Raw genomic sequence first — 16,608 nt, 5'->3', positions numbered from 1 at the left:
GGTCATCTCGAATATCAGCCCACAGTCTTTACTCCGCTTTTCTTTCACATAGGTTGGGAGACTGATAAGGATACTATAAGAAACCTGGACAATGTCCAAGAGATTCTGCTCCTTACTGAGATTATCTGTTATCACTATCCCAGACAGCTATCCTATGCACACCACATGTAAACACAATCAAACCACCAAGAGAAAAAGACAAATCTGAAAAATGAAGCCCTGGAGTTTTCACCCACTGCTCAAAGTACAGTGAGTTGTCATGTTTATTTTATAGCTTGTTGGATCTCAGGGTGTAGACTATTGAGTAGAATTTCATACAAACAAAACTATGAGAATTCACTTGCTCTGACTTTAGCATTTTGACTCTAAGACAAAGGAACTTTGCTTTATACTACTGCTCTCCTGTGAAGGGTGTTGCCACAACTGCCACCTGTATTGGAAACCAAGGTATCAGTTTCTAGCAGGTTTCTCTAGATAGTTAAAGAACAAAAACCAAGATCGTGAAGGAAAGTTTTATTTGACTTATTCAACTTGTAATGCCCACATCCTAAGATAAGAGGTATTAGGAAAAAAAAAAAAAAAATAGCCACAAAGCAAAAAAAAAAAAAAAAAAAAAAAGGAAGAAGCCAAACACAGACAGATATTTACACCTTTAGAACATCAAGAAAAAAAAATAGGCACAAGTTTACATTCATTAGTTTCAGATATGGCCGAGAAACGTTCAACTGAAGAGGGGTAAATAAAATCCTGCTTTCCTCACATCCTTGCCTAAGACAGCACAAGTCATGCTTTTCAAAGCCACACTGATCTTGTACATAAAACAAGGCAAATAATCCTCATTTTCAATATGTTTTTGCTTTAAAGATCACAGAGCCCCTCCTAGAGCCATTCAGTTTAGTACATACATACTGAAGCACTGAGTATGTGCTTTGAGCGCTAGTGAAGCTTGTTACAATTCCCATGTAAAAAGTGAGAGTCATGCAAATCTGTTTAAGTATCAGAAAGTAGTAAAGGATTTTATTTCATAGCTGCTAAGCCTTTCAAATCTTACAAGTGTCAGCAGAGAATGATTTAACCCCTTGAGAAAAAGGGTGCATTATAAAAGAGGCAAATATCTCTCGAGATCTCCCCAAATACATATCTCATCTACTACTAATACTGAAGGATTCCTTTGCTAAACACGATATGCTAGGGAAAAAAATTTCTGCTGTTCCCTTACAGAGCTGGAGGCAGACAGCTGTTGAGGCATCACCTTCTGCTGTGCCCTGCGAAGCAGGTGAATGTGACGTGGTTGCCGTTTCAGCCGAGCCCTGCTCTAGAAGGATCGGTGGAAACAGCCCCAACGCCTCCAGCTCACATCCGAAAGGAACTGAATGCAGGAGGGGGCTCCCCTCCGGTCAGGGCTCTGAACCCACTGGTCTCAGCAGTACCGCCTAGAGGTGCCGAGAACGTTTTGCACTTCATCCAAAGCCACACGGGATCAGGCAGGAATGACATAGGAGCTGTGGGGGTTGGGGGATGTAGCAAAGCGTAGCATTCTCCTCAGGCAAAATAGTTTGTCTCAGCAAGCATACTTGGCTTGAGCAGGAACGATTTAGTGCTGGCAGGTGGAAGGGAAGAACTCAAGCTTCAAAAAGCTGCAGATGTTCTTCAGGAACATCCATCTTTACCTTCCCTGCAAGGGCAGCACATCCCACTCGGAATAAGGGCTAAGCAAGAGAATAAAACTGTAATAAAACTATCTTTCTTCCATGTCACTGATTAGGAATTTACAATTTCATAGTTTAAGAAGCTACAATGCAAGTTGCATTTGCTTCACAAGGACCCTGTTGTAGTGTCCTCCCTTGTGATGTGAGCCACCAGTGGTCTCACCCATACACAAAGCAGGCAGGCTGCCCCGAGCACCAAGGCCTAAAGGCACCCAAAGTAGTAAATAAATATACATAAAACACAAAAATCTGAAATGAATAGCACTGATTGTTTAAATTTACAGTCCATCTTATTACATTGAACTAAACGTTTTAGCATCTTTAAACCACTACACAAAGCTGCTGAAGTTACTCTGTTACAAACCTGCCATACAAGAGCATAAAGCACTAAAGTATTTTTTGGCAAAGTAACTTGCTTCCAGAATTTAACATACATTCAAATCACAGTGTACGTACAACAGGTGTGTCACACTAATACAACATCCTCTATTTTCTCACAGTATATTCTGCCAGAAGCAGGACACCTCAAAGACCTTTCCTCATTTCATTTGCTCTCTTAAATCCTTCCTATAACAGCTTATTTAATACAGTCTCACTCAGGTCAGCTGCTCCTTACTTCTGCTTCAATGTTGTCCTGTTTGTTGCATTAATCTTGTCTCCAGGATAAGCCACATCAGTCTGATGTGTTTACAGAACAGATGTTACGTGCTCTACTCTTGCCCTCTTGCAAGCATCCTGGGAGCATTATTTATGCCTTTTACATCCTCATGTTTACTTTTTCTCTGCTTACTTCCTGCCTTAACAACAGAATCCACATTAGGTTTCTGAAGAGGAAGAAAAATTTTATTCTCCAAGTGCACATACTGATTTTCCATTCCTATGGAAACTCTCACGTTGTACTTCTTACATTCTGCCTCCCCCCCCCCGCCATACTATGGCTGTCAGACTTGCACTTTTACCTGGAACACAAGGGATAACAAATCTAGGGGGGGAAAAAATAAAACAACAGCAATGCTCGTGTTTTTGTCCAAGTCCCCATTTTCTTCTCCCTGAATACCTCCTCGCTCTGAGCCTGGGCTCTGAGACCCTCAGTGGACAAAAACAGGAGGAAGGACAGGCTGCACCTTCAGCCTTCATCTGCAGCATTACAGTCACAGAGGACTCAGTACATCATTGCAAAACTTGCACAAACCCCATGAATTTCTCAAGCCTAGCACACTCAAATGCTGCTATCCTAACCTAATCTCCTATTCAGAGAATGATCCAGGCAGGCTCCAGGTGCCAGCTGTGCAGTCAGTATCACATCACACGAGAAGAGCCCATCTCAGCACTATATACACCTGCATTTACTACATAACCAAAACTATACATTGTGTTTCTTAGGATAAACAAAGTATTAAAACAGAAAAAAAAAAAGTTTCCTCTCTAGCAGCTTGATCCCAGTTCAAGTACCTGCACCGTCTCTCCTGTATATACATCCAACATCCATCTGTCTTCTGGCCTTGTGTGTAATAGGAACAGGCACCATGCTACACCAGTTCCCTGTGCTTGTGTACTTCACTCTGCATTCCTCTTACTTAGCAAGAACTGCTGCTGGCTAATTCTGAAATACAGCAAGGCACTTTGATGGATGTTAAAGACTTTGTGTGTCCACAGGCAGGATGCAAATCCACCCCCTCCACACAATAACTTGCCTTTAGGGCAAAGAGACCTCAGCAATCTCCTAAGGAAAGATGACCACAGCACAGCAAGTCATCTGGCCTGCAAAGAACAGCAATGTGGAGGGAACAGACCAGCTTCCTCAGAGTTACAGATCGGTTACAAAAGTCCGTGTTTTACTTCAGTGCTTTACAGAACTACTACTTCCTCCCTGGGGAAAAAAAGATAAAAATTGCTAGTCATGTTGCATGTGTTAAAATATGTGAAGTCAAATCAGCAGTAATATCTGTAGAAACACAGCAGAAAAATAACAGTAATAAAAATCCCAAAGCAACATAAACCTGTTTGAGAAGCCAAGGGTCAAGTGGAAAATTTACCAGTGATGTTCCTGCTCCTCCAACACAACCATAAACATCTGAGGAGCCTTCTGCCAGATAACACATAGGCCAAATAGGTACATGGGTTGCCCTATTCAAGAAAACTGGCAAAAGTCTCAGCCCATTCAGTTCATGATTTATCTGACACATTAAAAACAATAAAAGGTACGGAAGGGTGGAACAAAGACAAAATTCAAACCATAAGCTGGCAAGTGGTCCTGGATCCATCCAGCAAACAGTACTGGCTACAAAAAGCAGAAGGTCCCACCAGGCTGCTGTGTGTTGAGATAGTCTTGTGGCCACCACTGACCATTGCAGGTAGTTTAATCCAATTCTGTGAGGAAAAAAGTCCTTGTACAAAACTGTTTTCCTCCTCTGATTGCCATCAGATGAGCTCCTTCAGCGGCTCATTTTCAATGGGAAGTGTGCCATTCATCTCAGGGGAGCTCTCTGTGCCCAGATATCCCAAGAGGATCTCACTGCGCCTCCGTGACAGCTGCAAGATGTCTTCTGCCAGCAGCTGCACTGTTGTGTATCTCACATTGTCCAGATCAAACATGTCCTTCAGATATTGTACTATCTGGTGCTGCAAAGATAAAAGGGAGTTTTACAGTAAGGAGACCTTCACTCATACCTTCCAGTACCACCTATTCCATAAGGAATTTTGTATGCCTGCTATATATGTATTATAGGAAAGCCATCCTACCTTGAAGAAACTGCAGACTTCAGCGAGCTGCTGCTTGGGCCCCAGAAAACCAAAGGCTAGAACAGGACTGACATGCTCCGATACGGAGTAGAAGTGAGAGATAAAGCCATCTGGTACCTGCCACAAGGAAGGGAAAAATTGGTAGGTCTCAGTTCTCAGACAGAATTAGCAGCTTGTTCCATATCAACTACCACAGTTGGAACTACCATGCCAGCACTGTGCTTCAGTAACTGAAGAGCTGCTTAAGAATCTCTCTTCCTGCAGAATTACAGTTATCCATCAGATTTCTTGAAGGATGACTTGAGCTTTCTATCTTTATGTTCCTACTCTTTCAGGAGAAGAATAAATAGAAGAAGATGGAAGGCAACCATCAGGCAGTCCTTACCAACTCTACTTGCAATCTCCAAACTATGCCAGGAATGAGCACAAAAAATTCCAGATAGCTAAGATGGAGATTCTGCGTGGCAATACAGCTTCCAGTGTACTCATTACTCTTTGCATCATCTCACAAGGCAAACCCTGTCATACAAGCTAGCTGTGGGATAGAAGCTGAACACTTGCCAGAGGCCACAGTCCCTGTGGTAGAAGTAGGGATTGTGCAGTTGCAGCTTCCTGTTCTCCAGATCCTCAAACTCATTTGCTGCAGTACTTAAAAAAGCAGCAGGTTTAAGGGAAATGCACAAAGTAGCCCGTGGTCAGCACTGGGAGGCAGGAGAGCAGGTGAGCCCAGTCACTGCACTGCCAACAGGCAAACTACAGTTCAGAGAGCAAGTGAGACCATTCCTATGGGATCGTGAGCAAGGATAGGGAATAACAAATGGAGAACATTATCCTCTGGATCTTCTTATTAAGAAAAAGTGGAAATATACACAGAACTGTAAAACACTGATGTTGCACTGGTACAGAGAAATGACAGCAGGACCTCAGCACTCTAAAGCAGAGAGAATGCAATTCAGTTCATTCTTATACCACAAAGATTTTGCATTTCACCAAGATCTTGGTGAAATCTTTTCAGCTTCAAATGCATTTGATTCTTTCCCTCTTCATTAATCTTGCTTACCATTAGAAGCCTCCTTTTTGCTTTCAGAACAGACCAGCAGGCAGTTGCTAGGGCCTACAATTAACAAAGAGACCATAATTTGCTGGGATTACTCTTCTGAAGAAAACAGCCTGCCAACACATTGCCATCAAAACATCAAAGCAGTGGCCCTTTTGTGCCAACAACTCTAAAATTAGTTAGGAAAAATCCATACGAGCTGGAAGCAGGTTTGGCCACTACAGATCCATTCCAGACAAACCAAAGTGTTTTTGAAGATCTCTAATACAATCTGGCATAGCTGCCACATGCCCCAGAATACAGACTTTGAGCAGATAGCTGATTTACTAGAGGACTGCTGTTGAGAGTTTCGAGAAAATACGGTGTTTCTAAAGAGAAAACACTGTTCTGCCAGGCCAGTCAAAGTGCTGTATGATCATCTTTCCTAGCTTTGGCATTGCTGGACACAAGCACTGCCTGGTTAACCCACCGTCTCCTTGAAGCTGTCGGACAGCCAACGGTTGCGCAGCACAGCCAGCACAGAGGAAGGTGGATTCTCCAAATCCTCAAAAGCATCCATGAGGATAAAATCCAGCACAATATCAAAGAAACTCATGCACACCACCTGTCAGAGAGCAGAGCAGTCTGTAAAGGAAACAGGTTTACAGAAAAAAAGAGATGGACTTTGAAACAACAAAACGGTGTTTGCCACCAGCATAGGAAGCTGTGTTCATTCAGTTCACTGGTCAAACCCCAGACAGGGGCTGACCAAGGGGCTTCCAATTCCTGAGTCCAGGAAAAGTCCAGTCGAAAGGGCAAGCAAATCTTAGAGCTACACACATTAGCTTGTGCCCTCCAGAAAGAGGATGTGGTGTTTTTTTTCCCCCCATTATTTTTACTTTCAAAACACAGTAGTGCTAACATTGCTGAAAGCAAGATTTGCTGTGAAGCTTAAACACTCAGCCAGGCACTTTTCCCCCTGGCCTCCCTCACAACGTACAGTTGCAAAGTAATCATATTTCAGAAGCCATTCATTCACTCCATGGTTGTTCCTACATATCCATTACTCTCCAACTCCTCTCCAACGTTTAGAGAGAATGTCTTTACCAACCCCTCTTCCCTCCAGCTCCTGCTGTGTGGTCGGCCAGGTTTCTGGCTTCAGTGCATAATGCAGCATCTCCTCGTAGCTTTCCAGAAAAGCTTTGGGATTCTGCAAGAGCAGAGAAAAAACACTTCAGAAGGTACAGCAGTTGTGGACACATCATACCGAAGGCTTACTTCTCTATTTTGAGCTAACAAACATCAACACATGCCACTGGCTGAATTTTTCAGCCAACACACACTTTGTATGGAAATACTTTTTTCTGTGGGAGGCACGGACAGCCCCAGGCTCAGCTGTGACTTAAAGCACATACTTAGCTGTCTTCAAGGAAGTGGTTAGAGGCACCTATACACAAACCAAGTCCAGTAAGATTAACACTGTGCAAGCATCTCTCTGCTTGGGAGATGATGTGGTTGAAGCAGAGGTTTCATTATTATTTCCCTTTTCTGTATTTGAATATTCCTATGATGTACTCTGTACCTTCTGCTCTCTCTGTAGTAAGGCACAGTGACAAACTGTGGACAGGAGCTGCAGAGAGCCTCTTTCCTGAGAATTTGGTTGAACAAGACTAAAAACATTGGCAATTTACTTTTCACAATGGTCACCTATATACAGATGAAGTTTTCTCCTTTTACAGTCCATAATTTGTCTAGTGCACTGGAACAAGTGTTCCTGTGCCCACAAGAGAAATAAGCCACTTTCAAGCTTCCTACCTTTTCAGCTTTTGTCATCAATCCTATCACCATTTGCTTCCCAACCTCTCCAAAAAACAGTTGATTGCTTTCATCTTCCAGCAGCTCCTGCAAAGGGAACAAAAGAAGTCTCCATGAATGGGAGTGACAGCTTCTGGCCAGCTATGCAATTCCCAAGCTTTCACGTTCCAACACTAGATCAGCAAAGAAGCAGCCAGGTAATCACCACTCAAGCTGGGCACGGGGACTAGGGGATACTTATTCCTCTCCAAATCAAGTCAATGATAATTACAAAGTTAAGTAACAGAAGCTTGGACTGTTTCTGTTTTTACTTGCTCTAGAGGGAAAAGACTTCAGTCCTACATGGATGTAAAAGAACACACTGCTGGGGGCAACATGCCCTGGCAATGCAGGAGCCACAAGGACAGCCAGCCTCACACTCCTTCACTGAACCATTCTCACCTTGAAGGCCTGCCTGACACAGTGCAGCTTCGCAAGGAAATCCTGGTCACTATAGCAGCCAAGGAGCTCTGTCCTAGAGGGAAAAGGCAATGAATGCATAAATTTCAGTTCTCCTAATATCTGTGACCCTAACAACTATGCTTTTCTAAGAAAAAAAATTCCAGGCTCTGCCTACAAGAAAGTAGTAAGTGTGTTTTTCCTTTGTGTAGTTCTCTGGAGGATCACAGTATCGCTGTAAAGGCTGTCACAGCATAGAACTGTGCAACCCACTACACAGAACATTATTATTATTATTAACTTCCTGGGATAATATCCTTTCTTACCATGCACCTAAAATCTAGAAAATCCAAACAAAGATGCTAGGAGTCCAAACAACAAAGATGCTAGGAGTTTCCTGCCCCAAAGGGTTATTCTTTTTATAGGGCTGTTCAAAGGTAAATATTGTGTTCATATTGCTCAAAGGAGCCCTGACACAAACATCCACAACTCCAGGTGGCACTTCACCTCAACGTCCGGCATGCAACCTTCCCTTCTTTCACTAGCTGCAGGGCTTCTTCATATGCTGCTACTGGCTTTGATAGATGGAATGGTATTTCCTCAAAGTGAAGAGAGTCAAAGAGCTGAAACAGTAGCAAGAAGCATGGGAAAAAAAACAAATGACCTCATTAAATATTTGTGAATACTTGGGGACTGCACTCAAGCAAGACATTCCTTCTTTAGCTGGCAAACTTTTGTCAGCCCCAATTATTTCATGCAAAGATATTTTCCTTCCCACCAGTTTCACACAGCTCAGTATTCCCTGAAAATATACAACCAAGCCACATTACATTAGACACAGCATTTTCCTAGCTGTTTTAGCATGTTTTCTACAGTAGATTGGAAGATGACCCAAGATGTTGGATGAAAAGGACCTCCAGCCTCCCACTTGAAGAAGAATGGTTACCCACATAGATCAGGTCAGTTATGGTTTGTTCTGGGCAAGCCTTGAAAGCCTCCACATAATGAGATTTCCTGATCTTTCCGGGGAAGGCTGCACCATCACCTTAATGAAAAAGCTTTTCCTAACATCTATCCAATCTGGTGCTGTTGCTCCATGTTTTATCATTTTCCTTTATTAAGATGTGATTGGCTCCACTGTCTTTGTGGCTTCCCTCCAAGCAGCTGCTCTGCTACTCACAGTAGGAACTTAAGTTACCTCTGCTGCAGAGAAGAAGGAGTCCTCAGAAATTGAGCTGTCTTCATCATCTGCCCGAAGCCGTAGTGACCCGTCCGTCAGCGGAAGCATTAAAGTCTTCTCTGGAGGAGATAAAGAAGCCACACGTGTTGGAGTTCACAGACTACTATTCCTCCTACAGTCACTATGCTCTCTCTCCCACCCTCATAAGAGCATTTTGCCAACACTCTTTTGCTTTGCTCGTGGAAAAGAAAAACAGAAAAGCAGTTTAACTCATGTATTTCACACCCAGCTCACCCAGATCCAGCAGCATGCTGTCTGATGGAAGCGAAGACCCAAACTCCTCCTGGAGGTGGTAGGCTCGGTGCAAGAGGGACTCCAACTTCTCAGCAAACTCTCTTTTCTGAGACTCCTCCTTGAACATAAATGCCATAGAATTTACAGATTAAATTACATGCAAGAGAGAGAGAGAAGGAGAAAAAGAGAGAGAACTCAATCCTACAATACAGCAAATATTGTAAGGGGAGGAATGCTTCTATACAGCCTATTCAAATCCTCTGGAATTTTAGCTTCACAATTTTGTATTCCTGTTAAAAAAGAAAGAACTTCAGTCTGCTATCCAGAGAAACAGGTATGTTTACAAGTTACAGTAACTTAACTCTCCTGACTCGTGATTCCCTCTTCAATGAAATTAGGCTGAAGTCATATATCAAAGAACCTGTGTTGAATACAGAGGCGTATCCAGAACTGGATAATGGCATAAGTGTCCTTGGATTAAGGTGCTGGGCACAAGCAAAGCTTGCTGTAAGCACAAGAAGAAAAAAGGAAAATAAGACACAGCATCTTGCCGTCATGCCCCGTGTCTGTGTGAACATGTCACCCAGTAGATAGAAGCATTAGTAAGAAGCACAGGATCTATTTTGATGTTGGATTTGTTAGCAGAACCACTATGCAGGTTGGTGGCCCTGCCTGTGGCAGGGGGGTGGAACTTGATGATCCTTGGGGTCCCTTCCAACCCAAGCCATTCTATAGGATGCTTTAAAAAGTAACAGCAAGAACGCAGATTTGACTTGCATAAATACCCACTCCAGAAGGCAAATATCCAATACACTTACTACACTAGGCCCTATTTATGACAGCCTTGAAACACTTTTTACCACTGAGAACTCCTGGAATGTTTGGAGTTTAGCTCCTTTCACAAACCTGAGCTACAGCTGCTCTGTTTAGCTTCGTAGTCAGTCATCACGGAGCCTTCTTAGTTTGGATCTCCTCTTTTATCAGAGGTCTGCCCAGCACAGTCATCAGGTCCAAGACAAGACGTTGTCCTAAAATACTTGTTCTGTAGGTGGAACAAGTTACACATCTCCCCCCTCCACTTGTTCTGTGAACAGAGACATTCTTAGCAGCTACTTTGCTTTAGTCATTAATACACACAAGCAGCTGCATCCTGCTTCTCCACTCACCTCCCTAGGAAGTGAGAGTGACTACCAAGATCTCTACTTTCAACGTGTTAAAGAGTTATAGACACAACACAGCCAGGCAAAAAGCTCTTTCTTTCTCTCAGGCACTGCATTTGTTACAGCCTTTTCCTACTGCAGTCTCTGCTGCTTGAGCAGTTGCATGACAGTGACTGACATGTTCTGGAAGGTGGGCAGAAAAGCTGAGGAATGAGGGGGAGAGACTTATTAGAAAGAAAAAAATAAAAAATAAAAAATCACCCACTCACACTGCATAAGGAAGCCACAGATGCAGACAGCTCTTAAACAGTCTGGCCCAGCTCTGCCCTTAATTTGCTCTTCTTCTATCCTATTAGTTATTACTACTACTAGCATCTTGTCTGGCCTTCTGGCATGTTTCCCAGCTGCCAAATGCAAGAGAAAAGAGGGGGACCTACCTCTGAGGCATTCTCAGACAAGTTCTCTTGGTGTTTCTTGCTGTCCCAGGGCACAGGAGTGCTGGAACTAGCACTGTCCCGCTGCCTGATGGTCAGTGCCTGTTCCCACTTCTGCAGGGCCTCCTCAAACAACTCCATACCTGGCAGCACAACCAAAGAAAGCTCTGAGATCTTGCAACCAACAGGTGACTGAGTTTAAGCCAAGGATGGGAGAAAGCTTGCTATTAGAACACAAAGGTGAACCTCTACTGCATAGACATACAGCTGCTGATGATCTATGCCACTTCACACCCTATTTTTGCTCTTCCCATGATAAACAACCCCAGAGGGTGATTTTAACTCCTGTGTTTGTTTACCTTGAACATAGAGGCTTTCTGCACTGGAATCGCCGATGGCTCCACCATCCCCCATGGCCTGGGCCTCCCACATCCCAGCCGATGCTGGTGTTGGACTCGAAGAATTCACAGCTACCATCTGCAGGAATCACAGAATTGTAGGGATTTGAAGGGACCTCCAGAGATCACCAAGTCCAACCCCCAGCGCAAGCAGGCAAATACCTTTTGAAATATCTCCACGAGGGTCAGCATTAAAACTCCCTTGCCTTGTAAGGGATGGTATGAACAATTACCAGTCCCTTCCCATGCAGGTTCACACCATGCTGTCAACTGCCAAGAGCTGTTAAGAGGGGACACAAGAAATCCTGCTCTTTGCCACCTGGCACCACAGCAGTGTCTTTGAAAGCACAGAAATCCAAGCAGGAAATACCTTCCCTCACCAATTTACAGTGAGGCTTCATTAGGAAACAGCGAGGTGTGCAACTATGAGCACAAGTAGGATAGCACCTCTGGAGGCAACAGCCCAAGAAAACTTCAAAGGAAACACTACAACAGCACAAGCATTTTGATACGAAGTTTGTGTCAGCCCCAGCTTTCCATACAGAAGGACATTGGAAGTGGGAGAAGTAACCGCACTCCAAAAAAAGCAGCAGATTAGCAGCAAAAATACAGCTGGGGAATTTGGCCAAGGGAAATTCCAGCTCTTTCTTTGTAACTAAACCTTGTCACGGGAAGGCTGAGCACTAAGATCCACAATGCAAATTGTCAGCTTGCTCAAGTTTCACCCCTGTGCATAAGCATCTTCTGAAGTCTGGCAAAACAAAGAGCTGGGTTCAGATAAAATCAATGATCAGTATTTTCATAGTTGTTTTCAGATTACTTAGATAAAATGCCCAAATGTGAGCCTGATGCTAAAGAAAAAGCTACAATAAATGGCTGATAGACAGTTCTAGCCATGCCCTCATTGATTCATCTCTGTGGAGTCGTAATAAATCACTTTGAGATCCAGGACTGCAAAGAGCAATTCACTGCTGCTGACTTAGTAAATAAGTGACAAAGCTCAGGAAACCAGGCAAGACAGCAGGCAGAACCTGCAGCTATGTGAAGGATGAGCTGTTCTCCCATCACGTAACATAAAAGTAATGAGGACAACATCACAGAAGTTCAGCTGCCACACAGTGAAGGGGTACTGGAACAGATTTCTCAGTGTGAATATCATTACTCAAGGACCAGCAGTGGAAAAAAGAATTCAGATACTTTTATGTCAAGAGAAACAGCTTTCAGCATTACAAAACCCAGACAGCATCTGCGGGAAGGGAGAAGCCAAGGGGAATTAAATGGCTGCGAGTCCATGGAGGGGAAGGAGGCCAGGGCTGGGCACAGTGCGCCGTGCACAGGCGCATCCCATGCTGTCCCAATTACCCAGGGAAAAACAGACAGGCTGCACACCCAGCACCGTGCCAGCACTGCCGCCTGCTGGAGACACACTTTGGCCAGCACAAATTTTTGTCAGCTTTCTGGTTCTTCAAATATCAGAGCGTGCTAAAAATAATGCAGTACCTGCATTGTGGCTAGATGATTTTTCTCCTTCCTTCCCCAGCACTGCTAGTGAAACACCAAGCACAAGTGCTCCTGCAACTGATGCCAAGGAGTTTTGTGGCACATCACGGTGTTGGAAGCTGCTGTTCACTTGTGCCTTCTGTTGCTCCAGCTTTTAGCAGTGAGGATATCAAACAGGCCCTGAAGCCACAAACATTCCCCAGTGTTTCTGCCTTTGGTCTCACAAGAGGTGGATATACACAGTGACAGCTTCTGCTTTGAAGGACGTAGAACCACTGGGCTGTGTCCCAGCCTGCGCTGTTTCATTAACAGAGCTATCTGTTTTTGGAAGTTAATGTGGTTTTAAAAATTGAACAACCTTGAGTAGCCTGTATAGAGGCAGAAGGGCTGCAATGACACAAGAGCTGGTCCATCTAACACCCCACTACAGAAGGAAACAAATTTCCCACCGCTGCAAGTTCCAGTAACAATTCATTCTTGCTCCTGTAGAAGGGCATAGATAGCCTGAAGGAATCATGGCTGCATCCCACACACAAGTCCCTCCACAGCCTCTTGCTGACCACAGACACCCTGAGGCTCTTGGTCAGAAAAAACTCTGCTGTGATTCCGGAGGCATGCCTGCCTCAGACAGCTCCAGACCATCGCTGTTGAATTACAACAAGACTGCGTTCCAGTTACACCGTAACCTCTCCTGCTTCAAGAATCTTGGCGTTATCCATCAGCCAGCACAAGCACATGGACCTGGTGATCTTGTTACACAGAGATGCACTAATCTGTCACCCCTGCTTCTCTCAACCCTTCTGAGAAGGTGCTTACCGAGGCAAGGCTGTGGGAGGAACTGGAATGTTTGCTGGGCTCGATGGAGGAGATCCCGCTGAGCGTGTCGTTGCTTTTGCTGCTGGGACTCTGGACTCTCTTGCTGGAGTATCCTGAAGTTAAGGTCACACAAAAACAGGATTTTAAACCTGGTGGCCTGTGCATGCAGAGGATGGAGACAGGCTCTCCTGTCACAGCAAATGCTGTTGGGCATGGGAACCCTGCAAGCTACAGAATGTGCAGTCCACATGAGAAACTACAGCAGTCACAGGAAAACCCGGCACAAAGCAAAAGAGATTCACTGCAGCTGTGGTTTAAGGAGAGGAATGTTGCCCTGTCAAGCGTGACCGCAGATAGGCAAGGCAGCATCCAATACCTAGAAATGAGTCACGTCTCCTTTACGGTCTATTTTGTTCTAGACACAAAGCAAGTTGCTATAAAGGGACCTGAGGCTGAGGAATGAACTTGCATTGCCTTTGATGGTAGGAGGCAAGCACAAATGGAAAGCATCAAGGAGAAACTCCTCCAGCTTCCCTTAGGCTGGGCAGAACACGGACATAGCACAAACAATGGTGCTTCCATACTTATTTAGCATGCTTCAAGGGTTTTTGTTGTTGTTTTGTTTTATTTCTTTCCCCTACAGCACTTAATGAGGAGCTGGGTCAGCCTTATCCTGAACAAACAATACAAGTGAGTGAAGAAGCTGCCCATGGTTTGGGAGCTTCAGCAGCTGGGACAGACACTCCTGACCCACAGCTAGGCCACCACCCTCTCCATGCTGCCCCAGGCAGATGCAGCTGCACACAGCACCCACAGGCATCACCAAAGTCAATATGCAGCCAGGTCATGGTGTGCCCCAGGCTGTTATTATCAGGGAGGCATGGCAAAACAAGTCTATAGACTTTGTGTGGGCAGGGGGATGGGAACTACATGCCTTAGGGAAAACCTCAGCGTCACTTCCCCTCCCCCAGTCACAAGGGTTTTGAGCTTAGCATCTCTCCCTTTCCTGCACTAACCCTGTGTTCATAGCACTGTGCTTCAGATCTCTAATTCAATTCTACATCAATTAGTGCACAGAAATCACTTTTCTTTCCTCTCTGCCCACTTGCCAGGAACGTTCTACGGTCCCACTGCTGCTTATACATCCCCTTTCTTTGAACACTATTTCAGCAATATTCACTCCCTTGCTACATGGTTTTGGGGTCTCCCTTTTATTGCAAGACCAACCTTTCTTCACAGAAGAGACCCTTCTGGTTGGCAGAATGGGCACTGTGACGCCTCCAGGCTTAAAGCCACACTTCTCTGGAGCAATCTGCTTCTTTCGGCGACGACGTCGCTTCAGCTGATGAGCTGCAAGAGCCAACGCAACTGTCCCAAGAGCTGTAGCAAACAGTACCTTACGTAGGCCTGGAGAGAGCCGCAGCTGAGAGAAGACAGACTTTAAACACAAAAGAAACGAAAGAGCAACAATGAAAAACCAAAGTCTACCATCCTTTCTTTTAATATATGTGTATTTTTAATTTTAAGCAGTTGTAAAGATGAGATACCTGAAATGTACGTTGGCATTTCCCCTCCCACCCATAGGACTCCTCCCATTATCTGCTACACAGCTGAAGCTTAACAGGAGAGAAACTGCATAGCACCAATGTGATGGAGCCTGGGGAAACTGGTCTCAATTCTCATTGCCAAAACAAGCTGTAACATTCACAAACAGCCCATAACAGACGAGACCTGAGTCACCCAGGTTCAGCTCTGAAACCCTGGTATGTAGCTGACCTTTGCTACCCCAAACACTGCATTACTACAAATGGAAAATATACCAATAATCTTTAATTGTATATATGCACTTAGTGCCCTTGAAGAGAAGAAAGAGAAGAAAGGAATTCAGGCGTTGTCCCACAGAGTGATGTGGAAACACTTCTCCCACCCTACTCCAAATCCATCCTCACTACCCTGGCCCCTACATACAAACTAAACAAACTGACAGGTTCTCCCACCATCATGCCTCTATTCCTCTCAATTAACACAGTTTCTTCTTTCTTGGCAGACAATCTCCAGAGACAAAGCCCAAGGAACCAGCTGGAAAAGACTTTTCTCTTGTTGTACCTGTCCAAACGTTGTGTACACAAACACGGGGATCTCTGCCACAGTCATTGCCAAGGCCTGGATGATGGACATTCCCTCGGTTCTTCTAAATGCCATGGCTAAAGGATGACCTCAGCACCTCAGGAGTCACGAAGGGGAAGGGCACTTGTGGATGGATGCTGCGCGAGCCACTCACACGGAAATCCAGCTTTCATCTGACATCGAGCTCAGTGTCCTGGAGTCAGCCTTCATCCAGCAATTCTGAAGGAGGAGGGAAGAATCAGGTGAGTGAAGGTAACGCACAGCCTGTACTTCCCTGTACTGCACTTCACAAACAGCACACCAGCTCACTCAGGGCAACAAAGCTGCTAGAGCCAAACCTGAGCTTTAAAGCATCTCCCCATCCATAGCAGCAATTGTTGCTTCTCACACCAAGTACAGGGGTAAGGTTCACAAACTGCTCTATAGTGGCAGCACGGTCCTTGCACTCAAAAGCTGAAGCTGTGCCAGAGATTTCCACATGCTCTACAATGGGCTGCATGTGGCTGGACAGAACTTTTGGCAGCTCCCATGTAAAACAAAACAAAACAAAACAAAAAAAACAACCCACATATAAATAACACGATTATTCCAAATAACCACACATGCACCTTAATCAGCATAACTCTGCTAGCCCTTGATTCTGTCACTGTAAAGAGCTACTTAGCAAAGGCTTATTTCACAATTGGCAATTTCTCCCAGGAGGTTTCAAAGCAACCTGAGTTTAGTAGAGCTTTCCTGGCTGTGCTGGAAGCCAGGAAGCAGGGCTCTGCTTCATGTCAAGGACAGAGGTACAAAAAAAAAAGATGCACTGAAACCAGAGAAGTATCTTTTAACCACCACAAAGTTATAAACGCTTTAGTCCTGCTCTCCCAGCCAGGCCAGCCTTCACATCAATGCACTTGGAGACACTGCCCTTACCCGTGTGCAGCCACGCTCCTGCCACGCTGCACTCTGGTGCC

The 16,608-nt window shown here is 44.7% G+C and overlaps 1 protein-coding gene across 2 annotated transcripts; it reads right to left on the bottom strand.

Annotated features, from left to right (window-relative positions):
- Window positions 1–4,130: 4,130 nt before the first annotated feature.
- MIGA2 (mitoguardin 2) lies at window positions 4,131–15,724 on the bottom strand (the record flags this gene model as incomplete). Of its 2 annotated transcripts, none has more annotated exons than XM_079544645.1 (15): window positions 4,131–4,331; window positions 4,452–4,568; window positions 5,512–5,565; window positions 5,978–6,112; window positions 6,599–6,697; window positions 7,303–7,389; window positions 7,744–7,816; window positions 8,248–8,363; window positions 8,939–9,039; window positions 9,215–9,332; window positions 10,812–10,951; window positions 11,168–11,285; window positions 13,523–13,635; window positions 14,750–14,960; window positions 15,629–15,724. In XM_079544645.1, 15 exons carry the CDS (start codon window positions 15,722–15,724, stop codon window positions 4,131–4,133), a joined length of 1,779 nt encoding a protein of 592 aa, XP_079400771.1. The 2 variants fall into 2 exon arrangements, with proteins under 2 accessions (XP_079400771.1, XP_079400772.1); XM_079544646.1 differs by having other exon boundaries at window positions 9,215–9,329.
- Window positions 15,725–16,608: the final 884 nt, after the last annotated feature.

Source organism: Tetrao urogallus (assembly GCF_951394365.1).
Source record: "Tetrao urogallus genome assembly, chromosome: 19".
NCBI lineage: Eukaryota > Metazoa > Chordata > Aves > Galliformes > Phasianidae > Tetrao > Tetrao urogallus.
Note: the sequence above shows the minus strand (reverse complement) of the source record. Positions and strands in the feature narration are given on the sequence as shown.